Genomic DNA, 13,885 nt, shown 5'->3' with positions numbered 1-13,885 from the left:
AATTGGAGATAAAGAAATATGATAGAAACCTCCAAATTGTTTATCCGAGCCAATCATCTTCCCCGTAGTCAAGTCCTGCATAACAAAAATAAGGATAGAAGGTGACACAACATTTCAAGTCATTGGTAAGTTTGCTAATGAACATCAGGTTTAAATGTAATAAAAGCACGCATGAAACATTATTTGATTTAAAGACAGGATTAAAGAAAACATCGTAGTATGTGACACATGTGTTGCCCTCCATTATCCAAATTTATTGTAGACATGATTGCAACCTTTGGTTTTGTCACAACAAAAACTTTGGATATTATTTGATCCGTAGCTCCACAGTCGAGAATCCATGAATTAGAACTAGCAAAGTTAATGGATACTGCAGATACTGGAAACAAACCTGCAATATGGATGTAACTGTCAGAATTACCTGAAGACGATGATTGAGTGCAAATAAAGCTTGTGCTATCTATTGTAATTGCTCATAAATGTAATTTGGAATGAAATTAGATGACTGTTCTTCTATATTCAATTGAGAAGTATCAGTCATATTTGCAGATGATCGATATCCACGATTGATGCATTGATTGACTTATATTGCTCTCGTACCATGTTATGAATGAGAGATATAAGTGGGATTGAGAGTACAATTTTCATTAATGTTTTTTTACTGGTCTGTCAATTAACTTGTGAAAATAAAGAAAAAAATACACGGCAAACCAACTCCTACAACGAGAGAAAATATATTATTAATCTACTCCTAAAAATAGGGAAAAAATATTAATTCATTTATGGATACGTCACATATATTCCATAAGAGTAATATATTTCATAAATATATTTATAATAATATATAAATGTATATTATTAATGTTTGGAAGACAAATAAAAAGCACAGTTTTGAACATGATGTGCGACAAACTTCATACGTAATTAAGGTAAGAAAAGGAAGTAGTTTATGACGTATCCAACTGCAGTTATATCCGCTCCCAAATCCAGGCATGAAGATTAGGTAGATTTGTTGCTTAAAAGTTTGGAAGGAATCTCAAAAAATATGGCGAGGAAACCCCTGGGAAGCAACTTCCAAAGAAATTGTAGACTCTTTTGAACATTTCTCTCCAGCTCCAGCAACAGCGGCAACTTCATTACCATAAAAATGATTATTGGAACAAGTGTGACCAAATACAAAAGCCACTCTGCCCATACCATGTTGGTCGATTTCATTGTGAGGACGACGGCCATAGCGAATGCAATCATGGTGCTCGCCACCGACAAGAACAACAGATTGAATCCGAAGGACAATTGAATTGGCAATTGTTGTCGAAAAGCATCCATCTCAAAAGGCGAGGTCAAGATCAAGAGAAACAGAATCAAGGAGGAGAGCGATGAGATGAGGGAGGCGATGTCTAAGGCGGTGAACAACATGTAGATAGGGTCAGAGAGGAGAACCGGAGAGCCAGTTTTGGAGTTGAGTCCACCGGGGACAGTGAAGGCAGCGGCGAAGGCGACAGTGGCCATGAGGACAGCAACAGCAGAGCAAGACTCGGAGGTTTTCTTGATCCATTCTTTGCCCTTATCAAGCATATCCTTGTGTGTTTCTTCGAAGAACTCACGGGGTTTCCGACCGTCTTTGCTATAATGCATGTTGTAAAGGAGCGGAAGCACTTTGTGGACGCGATCCAACCAATCCAGCTCTTGTTGAAGTTGTATTGCTGGACCATGGGCAGATTGAGAGAGGAAATTAGTGATTCCAACATGGTGCAGTACGGTGTAGCCCAACAGGTCAATCCTCCTGGCCAGTCTGTGCACGAGAAGATCTCTGGTTTTAATCCATTCAAAGATCTTGAATTGTCGGTGTGCAATGATGACATGTAGAATGTTTCTGTCTTGTCTCGTCACGTAGTCCACAGCCTGTGGGTGGGCTTCCACGATCCTTTCAACCACTTCTAGTATTCCCCTGGCTGCGGCTAGTAACAGTGGCGTCTCTTGGTGGTCCATGTATTCAATATTACTATCGTCCATAGGTTGTTTTGCCTTTTCTGATAGGTCCGTTCGATCGCTGACGGGCTTCTGCTTTTCCTGGTAATATGACAAATCTATGTCCGCTAGCATTTCCGTGATTTTTAGAATTAATTTATGTTTTTGCTTTTTCTTGTATAGCTCTCTGCATTCAAGCCACCCTGTGTTTTACAAGTCTCATCATTAACATTTTTATTATATTATTTCTTAAAAAAACATGTTTTAGAGTTACAGAAACAACACCTTGCATCAGGAATCTCCCGAACATCCCCATCAAATTATGTCTAAGGTATTCACCTGCCACGCGCAAACACTCCTTTAGTACTCGTGCACAAACAAAAAGGTTAGTAATCACGACTCTCATACCTTTTTTCTGCGAACGCGGAACTTCAAAAATATTTATTAAGAGTAAATACTTGAAAACAAAAAGAAGAAAAAAGAGAACTTACCAAAACTTTCATCTTCCGAGTCCAATCCGGCTTCTAAATCTTCAATATTTCTCGCTTGGCCAAATTTAAAAAATTTAGGAAATTTAAAATTGTAAGTATTGTCCATGGGAATCCCTGTAATGTGATAAGAAAAAAAATAATAATAATAAAAAAAGTAAAAAAAAAAAAATGAAATGAAATATAATTTTTAAAATTTTTAATCATAGTTGAGAAAAGAGAAGGAAGAACATTGTTACAATCATAGATCAATTCGGCCCAAAATCCCTTGACGTATCCACTCTCAAAAATGTGTGGCATATTGGCCAGCACGTGGAGAGCCGTCTGCTTTTTTGAATCCCTCATCTCCAACAGTGACTTGTCGAAATCCAGCAGCATCATAACCATCTCTGCAATAAAAACATTGAATTAGGCATTAAAGCTTTGAATTAGCTTCAATTATGGTAACAAAAACTTAGACACTAACCAAAGTTCTCGCTTTGAATGGCTTCATGAATGATTGGAGTACCCTTTGCCATCCAATTTCGGGGAGATCGAGAGTAATAATCTTCACATTCATTCAAAATATATTCAACGATCTGAAGTTGCCCATATCTGGCTGCCCTATACAAAGGCGTTTCACCCCGACTGTTCAACTCCAACAAATCCTCCTTCCTGAACTCAACCAAAAGCTTGAAAGCATCCAAATTCCCCGCAGTGGCAGCTTCATGTAGAGGTGTGTTTTCAGCGGAGCTCTTCCAATGCTCTGTGTAATCCATCTCTCCACTGTTATTGATCGGCAACACTAACTGCTCAAGAATTGTTTTTAAAGGTTCTTCCTTTCCACTGTACACTGCCAAATGCAACGCCGTCTCTCCACTGTTATTGATCGGCAACACTAACTGCCTCGCACCCTTACATACCTTGTCCAGATTCTTCCATTCTCCCCTCAACGCTAGCTTGTATAACTGTTTTTTCTCATCGTACAGATCCATATCTTGTTTGGGTTTTAGTTTCTTGTTTTGTTGAAGGACACCCCAAATCTATTTTATATATATATCTTTCTTTTCTTGTTCCGGTCATCAAGTTTGTATTCTTTTTCTTTAATCGCTTTGATAATCATGTAACACGATAAAGTAAAAGTAAGCTCAGTTGCTTCAATTTCTTATACAGAATTTGTTCCTTCTTCAAGCCCTTTCGTCGTCGCTTCTTCTTCCACACTACTCCCTACAACTTTTATTGCCTTCAATATAAAACTTCTCCTATAGTATCAAAACAAAATGTTCAAGAAAGGATGAATTTCATGAAAAAGTATGTGGGTACAAAATGTGTGAAGGAAAGGTGGTAAATAAACTTAGAGAGAAAAAAAAAAAAAAAAAAGGAAGAAATAGTTATTAATTTTTTGTTTTAAAATTTAGTCAAGAACCAATATCTAAATAGGCTTCACTTCTCAGTGTAATAGCAGAGCAAAAGGAGAAAAAAGAGCCAGAGTTAGAGTATAGTGTAATAGAAAAAGGCTTTTGGGAATTATTTGTCTCGTTCTCTCTCCCCTCTCGACACCTCCTTCATAGCTTCGTGAGAGTTATCTAAACGAGTTGGTTTTAGAGCGAACATCTATTTTCTACAAGTTGGTATCGGAGCGTATTTTAATTTCAACAAATTAGTATTAGAGCAAGCTTTTAGTTCTACAAATTGGTATCAGAGCAAATTTATTTTCAATAGTAACTATGCATGATATGTACAAACTCCTAAACGCCCCTGGACACTCCTTTGTGGCTTTAAGACTCCTGCACGCGCTCCCGTCTCGATCTGTGGCATCACTCACCTGAAAAAAGACAGTAGAAAGGGATGAGTATAAGAACACTAAGTAAACAACCTACTTGTAGGCTCTGTTAAAGATCACGTATTTGTTTTGATTGCTGCCAGTTAGTATCTGATTAAATCTCATTCTAGTTTGGAGTTGATTTAGTTTTTGATTTGTTTACTGGTTTGTTACCAGATTTTCTGCAGATTTTTAGATAGACTTTTTAATATCTTTTTATATTCTTTGTATATATAAAGAGCCTTCTGCAATCTTCTCATCAACCATTCAATCACTCACTCTTTCACTAACAAATTGGTATCAGAGTCGTCTTCTTAAAGGGTCTATGAGATCGAGATGGAAGGAGAATCTAGTTTTTCAGCTGTTGCACCACCAGTTTTCGATGGAGACAATTATCAAATGTGGGTAGTTTGTATGGAGACTTATCTAGAGGCCTTGGATCTTTGGGAAGCAATAGAAGAGGATTATGAGGTCAATCCTATTGTAACACAAATCAAAGTACAGAAGGACAAGAAGACAAGAAAATCAAAGGCAAAAGCTTGCCTATTTGCTGCTGTATCTCAAATGATCTTCATATGAATAGTGTCCCTTAAAACAGCAAAGAAAATCTGGGATTATCTCAAGGCTGAATATGAAGAAGATGAGAGGATTCGTGAAATGAAAGTCTTGAATTTGATTAAGGATTTCGAGTTGCAGAAGATGAAGGAGTCTGAGTCGGTGAAAGGGCACTCTGACAGACTTCTCAGCATTGCCAACAAGGTGAGATTCCTTGGTTCTGTGTTAAATGATTCTAGGATCGTTGAAAAACTAATAGTCATTGTTCTAGAGAAGTTTGAAGCCACCCTTACTACTCTAGAGAACACCAAAGACCTGTCAAAGATTTCTCTTATAGAGCTCTTGAACGCTTTACAAGCACAAGAGCAAAGGAGGTCTATGAGGCAAGAAGGGGTGATTGAAGGTGCCTTACATGTCAAGCATCAAGACAATAGCAGGTATGAAAACAATAAAAATTTCAAAAACCAATCGACGAATGGAGATTCATCTGCCAATTATCATAAGAAAAAAGTGTTAGGATCGCACAACAACGCACACGCTCGATCTAGATGATCACAAAGAGAAGGATAGAGAGAATTGCAAGGAGAACTCTGGCTAAAAGAATTTTTTTATTGATGACTTCAGGCATGTACAACAAGAGAGTACAGAGAATAGAAAAGTACATTTAAAAGCTTTACTGGACGGGATATATATATGGTTCAGTCTACTAAATATAGCTTTACCAGATTTAACCATCTACTATATATAGCTATGTACCATATATAGCTTTACCGGATATAGCTTCACCATATATGGCTTTACCAAATATAGTTTTACCGGATATAGCCATTGACCAAGCTATAAATACAGGGAGCAGACTCCATAACTCAACAATTCTCCCACTTGGAGACTGATCCTACACCATACCAATTAGGGCTTTGCATAGCTTTAATTTTCCAACATCAACACATTTTGTCAACATGTCTGCTGGATTCTTTGCACCCTCTATCTTCTCCAAACACATATCGCCTTCTTCCACTAACCTGCGAGTGAAATGGTACCGTCTTCTAATGTGTTTTGTCCTTGAATGATAGACTGGATTTTTCACCAACTGTATGGCACTCTGACTATCTGTATAAAGGATCTTCTTGCACTGCTTCCGGCCTAATTCTTCTAGATAGTCTGTCATCCATATCATCTCCTTTCCAGCTTCAGCTATGGCCATGTACTCAGCTTCAGTAGATGAAAGAGCAATGCATTTCTGAAGCTTAGACATCCAACTCACTGCTGTTCCATCTATAGTGTAGATATACCCAGATGTGCTCTTGCTGGAGTCTACATCTCCACTCAGATCAGCATCCACAAAACCTTGCAGAACTACTTTGTCATTGCCATAACAAAGTGTAGTATTGGATGTACCTCTCAGATATCTCAGAAGCCACTTCACAGCTTCCCAATGTTCCTTCCCTGGATTTGCCATGTACTTGCTAACAACTCCCACTGCATGTGTTATGTCAGGTCTAGTGCAGACCATAGCATACATCAAACTCCCAACTGCAGAAGCGTACGGAACTGATGCCATGTGCTCACGTTCCTCAACTGTCTTGGGAGATTGCCCCTTTGACAATTTAATATGATTTGCCAAGGGGGTAGTCCTGGGTTTAGCGTTATTCATCTTGAATTTGGACAACACCTTCTCAATGTACTGCTCTTGGGATAGATTTAATGTGCCAGCAGATCTATCTCGAGAAATCCTCATCCCAAGGATCTGCTTCGCTGCACCTAAATCTTTCATCTCAAATACTGAAGACAAGCTTGCCTTCAGGTGGTTTATCTCCCTCATACTTGATCCAGCAATTAGTATATCATCCACATACAGGAGTAGAAACACATAAGAATCAGTGTATTTCTTGAGGTAGCAACATTGATCCTTTTCACTTCTGTGGAAACCACTCTTGCTCATGAAGGAGTCAAACTTCTTGTACCATTGTCTCGGTGCTTGTTTCAGTCCATACAAGCTCTTATTGAGCTTACACACCATGTGCTCCTTGCTTGGAGCTGCAAATCCTTCGGGTTGTTGCATATAGATCTCCTCATCTAGATCTCCATGTAAAAATGTCGTTTTTACATCCATTTGCTCAAGGTGCAAATTCTCCGATGCAACAATACTCAGTAGAATTCGGATAGTAGTTAATTTCACAACTGGAGAAAAGATCTCAGCATAATCAATGCCTTTTCTTTGTGAATATCCTTTAACTACTAACCGAGCCTTAAACCTCCTTCTGCCATCTGGTTCAACCTTGATTTTGAACACCCATTTGTTCAACAGAGCTCTCTTTCCTGTAGGCAACTCAGTCAGCACCCACGTATTATTCCTTTCAAGTGAGCTCATCTCATCATCCATGGCTTGCTCCCACTTAGTTGAATCTTCCACTTGTAGGGCCTCATCAAAGGACTCTGGTTCTCCTTCGTCAGTCAGCAACAGATAGTGTAATGAGGTTGAATATCTGTCTGGTGCTCTGGTAGTTCTGGATGATCTTCTCAACACCTGTTCAGGTGCAACTTGCTCCACGTCTGGTTCTTCAGCAATAGGATCAGCCACGTCTGGTTCTTCAGCAATAGGATCAGGAGTTTCTTGAGCTTCTGTTGTACCATCACTGTGTGAATTTTCTTGCCACTCAAATTCAACTCCCACTTGCTTCGTAGTCTCAGAGTTTATCTTCTCTCTGTCCTTGTACATGACATTTTCATCAAAGGTCACATCACAGTGTCTTAGGATCTTCATATTTTTCTCATCCCAAAACCTATACCCGAACATGTCAGAGCCATAGCCTATGAAGTAGCATTTCACAGCCTTAGCATCAAGCTTATCTCTCTTCTCTGGATCAACATGAACATATGCAGTACAGCCAAAGGTTCTCAAGTGAGAGTACTTGAGTTCTTTTCCTGTCCATACTTCTTCGGGCAATTTGAACTTCAAGGGTACTGACGGCCCTCTATTAATCAAATATGCTGCTGTGTTCACAGCATCAGCCCAGAATGTCTTTGGCAATCCAGAATGAATCCTCATGCTTCTTGCTCGCTCATTCAAGGTTCTGTTCATCCTTTTTGCAATACCATTTTGTCTTGCGTTACCGGGAATTGTTCTTATTAATCTAATTCCCTCAGCTGCACAAAATGTTATAAACTCTGATTTGTTGTACTCTCCTCCATTGTCAGACCTCAGGCATTTGATCTTCAAGCCGGTCTGATTTTCAACTTCAGCTTTCCACTTCTTGAAGGTGGTAAACACATCTGACTTGTGTTTCAGAAAGTAAACCCATACCTTCCTGCTGAAGTCATCGATGAAGGTGACGTAGTACCTTGATCCACCAAGTGATGAAACTGGAGATGGTCCCCAGACGTCTATATGGACCATTTCCAACCGCACTTTCTTCGGTTCTCTGGCAGCCTTTGTGAAACTAACTCGTTTCTGTTTGCCCATAACGCAGCTCTCACAAAGACCCATATCAACAGATTTTAAGCCTTCTAAAGCTCCTTTCGCAGTGAGCATCTTCATTCCTTTGACGCTCATATGTCCAAGTCTATTGTGCCATAGACTTGAATTGGAAGCACTCTCAGCAGCAGCAGTCATGTTTATACACTCTGCAGTAGTGTATAAGGTTCCGGATTTTGTGCCACGCGCAACAACCATGGCGCCCTTCAGAATCTTCCAGGAACTCTTTCCAAACTCTGCTGCATAGCCTGTGCTATCCAACTGACCAATAGAGATCAGGTTCTTCTTGAGACCAGGAATGTATCTGACATCTTGTAATGTCCATTGATTTCCTGCTGGAGTTTGTATGGAGACATCTCCCTTTCCTTCAATCTCCAAGGTTTTATTGTCGGCAAGATACACCTTCCCAAAATTTCCTGATTTGAAATTTCGAAACAATTCCTTACTTGGAGACGAATGGAACGATGCACCTGAATCCAAAATCCAGGATTCAGCTGGGCTATCCACACTAAGGATTAAAACGTCCTCAGCATCTTCTGTTGTGTATATAGAATCATCATCATCTTCAGATTTATGATTCTGCTTCTTCTTTAGCTTTGTACAATCTGTCCGAAAGTGTCCTTTTCCCCCACAGCTCCAACACGTTACGTTGGGTTTGTTTGGAGATTTTCCCCGGTTCTTTGATTTTGAACGCCCATGTTTGTTTGAGCTCTTTGATTTGCTTCTTCCCCTTCGATCAACACTGAGAGCATTGCCTGATGAATCTCCAGTTTCCCGTTTGCGAATACTTTCGCTGAGAACTACATCTCGAATTTCATCAAACTTCAGTTTATCAAATCCTCGGGAACTGCTGATTGCGGCAACAACAGTATCCCATGACTCGGGTAAGGATGACATCAAAATCAACGCTTTAATTTCATCTTCGAAATTAATTTCCACCGAACCCAGTTGACTTATGATCATATTGAATTCATTTATATGATCCGCAACACGTCCACCTTCAGACATCTGTAGATTGAACAATCTACGCATCAAATACACCTTGTTCATAGCCGACGGTTTTTCATACATATTTGACAGCGCCTTCATCAGATCTGACGTTGTCTTCTCCTTGATGATGTTAAACGCCACGTTTCTGGATAGCGTCAACCGGATCATCCCTAAGGCTTGTCGATCCTTGAGCTTCCACTGTTCCGTGGTCATGGTATCCGACTTCACCCCCAACAGAGGTTCGTGAAGATCTTTCTGGTACAGATAATCTTCAATCTGCATTTTCCAGAAACCAAAATCGGATCCATCGAACTTCTCAATTCCAATCTTTGAACTTTCCATCTTCACAGATCATGGTGAATTTTGTCTTGCTCTGATACCAGTTGTTAGGATCGCACAACAACGCACACGCTCGATCTAGATGATCACAAAGAGAAGGATAGAGAGAATTGCAAGGAGAACTCTGGCTAAAAGAATTTTTTTATTGATGACTTCAGGCATGTACAACAAGAGAGTACAGAGAATAGAAAAGTACATTTAAAAGCTTTACTGGACGGGATATATATATGGTTCAGTCTACTAAATATAGCTTTACCAGATTTAACCATCTACTATATATAGCTATGTACCATATATAGCTTTACCGGATATAGCTTCACCATATATGGCTTTACCAAATATAGCTTTACCGGATATAGCCATTGACCAAGCTATAAATACAGGGAGCAGACTCCATAACTCAACAAAAAGGAGGATGTTCCAAAAAATCCTATCCACCTTGCCGCTATTGTGAGAAGAAAAGTCATCCACCATACAAGTGTTGGAGAAGACATGCCGCTTTCTGCTCCAAATGCAATCAACTTGGACATAAAGCTGTGATTTGCAAAGTCAAAGGTCAGGTGAAAGAAGTAGATGCACAGGTAGTTGATCAAGAAGAAGAAGATCATTTGTTTATGGTCACTTGTTCCTCAGGCAAAGAATCAAGTGAGAGTTGGTTGATTGAAGGGCTGGAGATATCGTGAGGAAGAGTGGAAGTACTGAAAGAGTGGAACTAGTTTTTAGGAAGATATCGTGAGTGGTTGCTGATTTGTAGCAAGAAATTTGTTATTTTTTTTTTTATTATATAAGGAAAATGGTGTCAAGTTAGTGAAACACCACAAAAAAAGAAGATAAGTTTAATTTGTGTCTTTGCTCCTTCTCTCCTTCTGTTATTTTTTTTCTTTCAATTGGTATCAGAACTACAAGATCAAGACCTGTTTTCAATCATGTCTCACCTAGAGATTGAGCGGTCAAGAAGGGAGAGAGATAAAAAAAATGAGACAGGAATCGAGTGACAGGAGCCAAAACACCGATGCGATAGAAGGTGATGCCTCAAACGAAGTGAGTATACAGATTCAAGAAAAGGAGGGATCTGTCACACTAAATACCCGATGCTGACAAAATGCAACTATGCAGCTTAGGTGATTAAGATGGAGGTATTTATGATGGCACAAGGTGTTTGGGAGGCAATTGAGTCACTCAAAACAATAGATAACTGCAAAGATAAAATGGTTTTAGCAGCTTTTTATCAAAGTATTGGAGAAAATACGTTGCTACATTTGGGTGCCAAGAAAACGGCCAAAGAAGCCTGGATCATGTTGAAAAATATGAATCTAGGTGCTGAAAGAGTGAAAGAAGTTAAAACGCAGACTCTCTGGCAGGAGTTTGAAGCGTTGAGGATGGGTGATTCAGAAAGTATTGATGAGTATTCTGGAAAACTCACCATTATTGTCAACAAATTGAGAGGCCTCGACAATACTGTGGATGATATCCAAGTAGTTAAGAAACTTCTACGATCCACCTCTGTAAAGTTTCTTCAAATCACTTCAACGATTGAGGAGTTCAGTGATCTCAAAACGAAATCCGTTGATGAGATTATTGGATCACTTAAGGCACATGAAGAAAGGATGCAAGGATTTGGAGAAAAAGATGAAACCCTTTCTCCTCACTTGTGCAGAATGGAAGGAACGAGAGAATGCAAAATCCTCAAAGAAAGAATGGAAGGATCAAGGCAGTTCCAGAGGAGGCAGGGGACGGGGTCGTGGAAGATGGAGAGGTCGTGGGAGAAGTGACTGGCATCGAGGAGAGGAAGGAGAGTCGCAAATTCAGAAGAAGAAATTCGATAAAAGTAAATATAAATGTTACAGTTGTCAGCAAATGGGACACTTCGCATCAGAGTGTTCCACAAAAGACGAACAACTCAACTTGATAGAGATGCAAAAGGATGAGGAGTCTTCATTGCTGATGATAGAGGTGTGTGAAATTAAAACCACACATGACAAAGAGCCTGATTTTGTGATGTTGAATGAAACTATAGTGCCACCACCAGCCAATATTGGAGCTTCAAAATTCCTGGTTGGAGCAAGCAACCACATGTCAGGAGAAAGAAGGGTGTTTCGTGAGCTCGACACATCTGTTGTTGGAAAGGTACGTTTCGGTGATAACTTTGTAGTAGACATTTGTGGTTGAGGAATAGTGCTCTTCAAATGCAAAACCGATGAGCACTTGATCTTATCGCAAGTCTATTACATACCTAAACTCAAAAGCAATATATTAAGTTTGGGACAACTGGATGAGAGTAGAAATAAAATTGTCATAGTGGACATTGAGATGAAGATATATGACAGGCTAGGAGCCTAATTAATATGGTGACCAGACAATCCAACAGATTGTATGTAGCAAAGCTGAAGCTTGCGGATCAGGTGTGTTTAATGACAAATATCAGTAACGGTGGTTGGCTCTGGCACGCGAGGTATGGACACCTGAATTTTCACTCTTTAAAGCAATTAAATGACAAAAGAATGGTTGAAGGGTTGCCGAAAATCACCCAAGCCAATCAATTTTGTGATGGGTGTTTAATAGGAAAGCAGCATAGGACTCATTTTCCCTGATCAACAACATATCATGCGAAGGAGTCATTGGATCTCGTCCATGGAGATCTATGTGGACCTATTTCACCAATGACTTATAGAGGTAACAAATATTTTATGTTACTAGTGGATGATTTTTCATGATTTATGTGGGTGTTTATGTTGAAAAACAAGAATGAAACACTAGTGGTATTTAAAAAGTTCAAGATCAGTGTGGAGGTAGAGAAAGACAAGAAGATTAAGAGCTTTAGAATTGACCGTGGAGGAGAGTTCATATCTACTGCTTTTAAAGACTATTACGAGAAAGAAGGCATGAAGAGATTTCTTACTGCACCATTTTCACCACAGCAAAATGGCGTAGTAGAAAGGCGTAATCGAACGGTTGTAGAGATGGCCAGATGTATGTTAAAGAGCAAAGAGATGCCTGCAAAATTTTGGGAAGAAGCCGTCAAAACTGCCGTGTATATTCTGAACAGATCGCCAACAAAAGGAGTTGCAGATGGTGCACCGTATCAAGCTTGGTTTGACAAGATACCGAAGGTTCATCACTTTAAAATCTTCGGGTGTCTTGCTCATGCCAAGAATACATATTCACACCTTCCTAAACTTGTTGATAGGAGTGTGAAGACAATTATGTCGGGATATGAAGATGGAACAAAAGCTTACATACTATTGGATCCACAAAAGAACAAAATTATGGTGAGCAGGGATGTGTTGTTCGAAGAGGAAAAAAAGTGGTGTTGGGAAGAAATTACAAACGGTGATGATGAACAAAGTGGAACTTTCACCGTTCAAATTTCAGAAAAACAAAGTAGAATAGATGAGAGGAATATTGAACAAAACAAAGTTAATCCCGATGAAAGGCAAAGGGAAAATTCATGCTCAACTTTATCAACGCCAGACATTACCTCAAATGCATCATCATCAAGCTCGTCGACGCCGATAAAGTTCAGGTCTCTAGAAGATATTTATAGAGAATTGAACGAAGTAGAGGAGGAAGCAGTGGACCTTTGTTTTCTTTCTATAGAGGAGTCAACCTCATACGAGGAAGCTGCTGAGAATAAAAACTAGAGGAATGCCTTGAAGTCTGAAATTCTCTCCATTGAAAAGAACATAACGTGGGAACTCACAGATTTGCCAAAGAATCATAAAGCAATCGGCATCAAATGGATTTTAAAATTAAAGAAAAATCTAGATGGAGAAATCATGAAACATAAGGCGAGACTCGTGGCAAAGGGATATGCACAGCAATTTGGTGTAGATTACAGTGAAGTATTCGCACTAGTGTCCAGGTTAGAAACACTAAGATTAATTCTTGCCTATGCAGCCGTTAAAAATTGGGAAGTGCATCACATGGATGTGAAGACAGCTTTTCTGAATGGCGAGTTAGCAGAGGAGGTGTATGTTGTTCAACCAGAAGGGTTCGCTGGCAAGGAAAATTCAAACATGGTATTAAAACTACGTAAAGCCTTGTATGAATTAAAACATGCTCCGAGGGCTTGGAATTTTAAACTTGATCAATGTTTGCAGTCATTTGGTTTTGTTAAATGTCCACAGGAATATGCTCTCTACAAGAAAATTAATGGAGTTGAAGCAATGATAATCGGTACATATGTGGATGACTTAATCATAGTCGGCTCAAACAAACAAGTTATAGCTCAGTTCAAGGAAGAGATGCACCAGAAATTTGAGATGAGCG

General features: G+C 39.4%; 3 protein-coding genes across 3 annotated transcripts; 2 read left to right on the top strand and 1 right to left on the bottom strand.

The window, feature by feature from the left end:
• Nucleotides 1-859: 859 nt before the first annotated feature.
• LOC111787944 (uncharacterized) lies at nucleotides 860-3,480 on the bottom strand. Its single transcript, XM_087126780.1, has 5 exons — nucleotides 2,923-3,480; nucleotides 2,696-2,845; nucleotides 2,460-2,573; nucleotides 2,254-2,307; nucleotides 860-2,171 (listed from the first exon to the last, which is right to left on the bottom strand). Exons 1-5 carry the CDS (start codon nucleotides 3,428-3,430, stop codon nucleotides 1,000-1,002), a joined length of 1,998 nt encoding a protein of 665 aa, XP_086982906.1. The 5' UTR covers nucleotides 3,431-3,480; the 3' UTR covers nucleotides 860-999.
• A 1,113-nt stretch (nucleotides 3,481-4,593) lies between these two features.
• LOC147791289 (uncharacterized) lies at nucleotides 4,594-9,637 on the top strand. Its single transcript, XM_087126617.1, has 3 exons — nucleotides 4,594-4,669; nucleotides 4,841-5,249; nucleotides 9,628-9,637. Exons 1-3 carry the CDS (start codon nucleotides 4,594-4,596, stop codon nucleotides 9,635-9,637), a joined length of 495 nt encoding a protein of 164 aa, XP_086982743.1.
• Nucleotides 9,638-10,746: 1,109 nt separating this feature from the next.
• Nucleotides 10,747-13,257, top strand: LOC147791288 (uncharacterized). Its single transcript, XM_087126616.1, has 3 exons — nucleotides 10,747-11,372; nucleotides 11,464-11,743; nucleotides 12,361-13,257. The coding sequence occupies exons 1-3, from the start codon at nucleotides 10,747-10,749 to the stop codon at nucleotides 13,255-13,257; spliced, it is 1,803 nt and encodes a 600-aa protein (XP_086982742.1).
• The last annotated feature ends 628 nt before the right edge of the window (nucleotides 13,258-13,885 follow it).

The sequence above is a fragment of the Cucurbita pepo genome, chromosome 9 (genome assembly GCF_057944985.1).
Source record: "Cucurbita pepo subsp. pepo isolate OVF chromosome 9, ASM5794498v1, whole genome shotgun sequence".
NCBI lineage: Eukaryota > Viridiplantae > Streptophyta > Magnoliopsida > Cucurbitales > Cucurbitaceae > Cucurbita > Cucurbita pepo.
This window is presented reverse-complemented; position numbering and strand designations above follow the sequence as displayed.

Bases quoted from the DNA above. Each gene is read 5' to 3' on its own strand.
- LOC147791289 (XM_087126617.1), top strand. From the start codon at position 4,594: ATGGAAGGAGAATCTAGTTTTTCAGCTGTTGCACCACCAGTTTTCGAT. The intron at 4,670-4,840 runs GTATGGAGACTT...TCATATGAATAG, and splicing joins TTATCAAATGTGGGTAGTTT to TGTCCCTTAAAACAGCAAAG.
- LOC111787944 (XM_087126780.1), bottom strand. From the start codon at position 3,430: ATGGATCTGTACGATGAGAAAAAACAGTTATACAAGCTAGCGTTGAGG. The intron at 2,846-2,922 runs GTTAGTGTCTAA...TTTTTATTGCAG, and splicing joins CATTCAAAGCGAGAACTTTG to AGATGGTTATGATGCTGCTG. The intron at 2,172-2,253 runs GTGTTGTTTCTG...TGTAAAACACAG, and splicing joins CGGGAGATTCCTGATGCAAG to GGTGGCTTGAATGCAGAGAG.
- LOC147791288 (XM_087126616.1), top strand. From the start codon at position 10,747: ATGGAGGTATTTATGATGGCACAAGGTGTTTGGGAGGCAATTGAGTCA. The intron at 11,373-11,463 runs GTCGTGGGAGAA...TAAATGTTACAG, and splicing joins GGGTCGTGGAAGATGGAGAG to TTGTCAGCAAATGGGACACT. The intron at 11,744-12,360 runs GTACGTTTCGGT...TTGAAAAACAAG, and splicing joins ACACATCTGTTGTTGGAAAG to AATGAAACACTAGTGGTATT.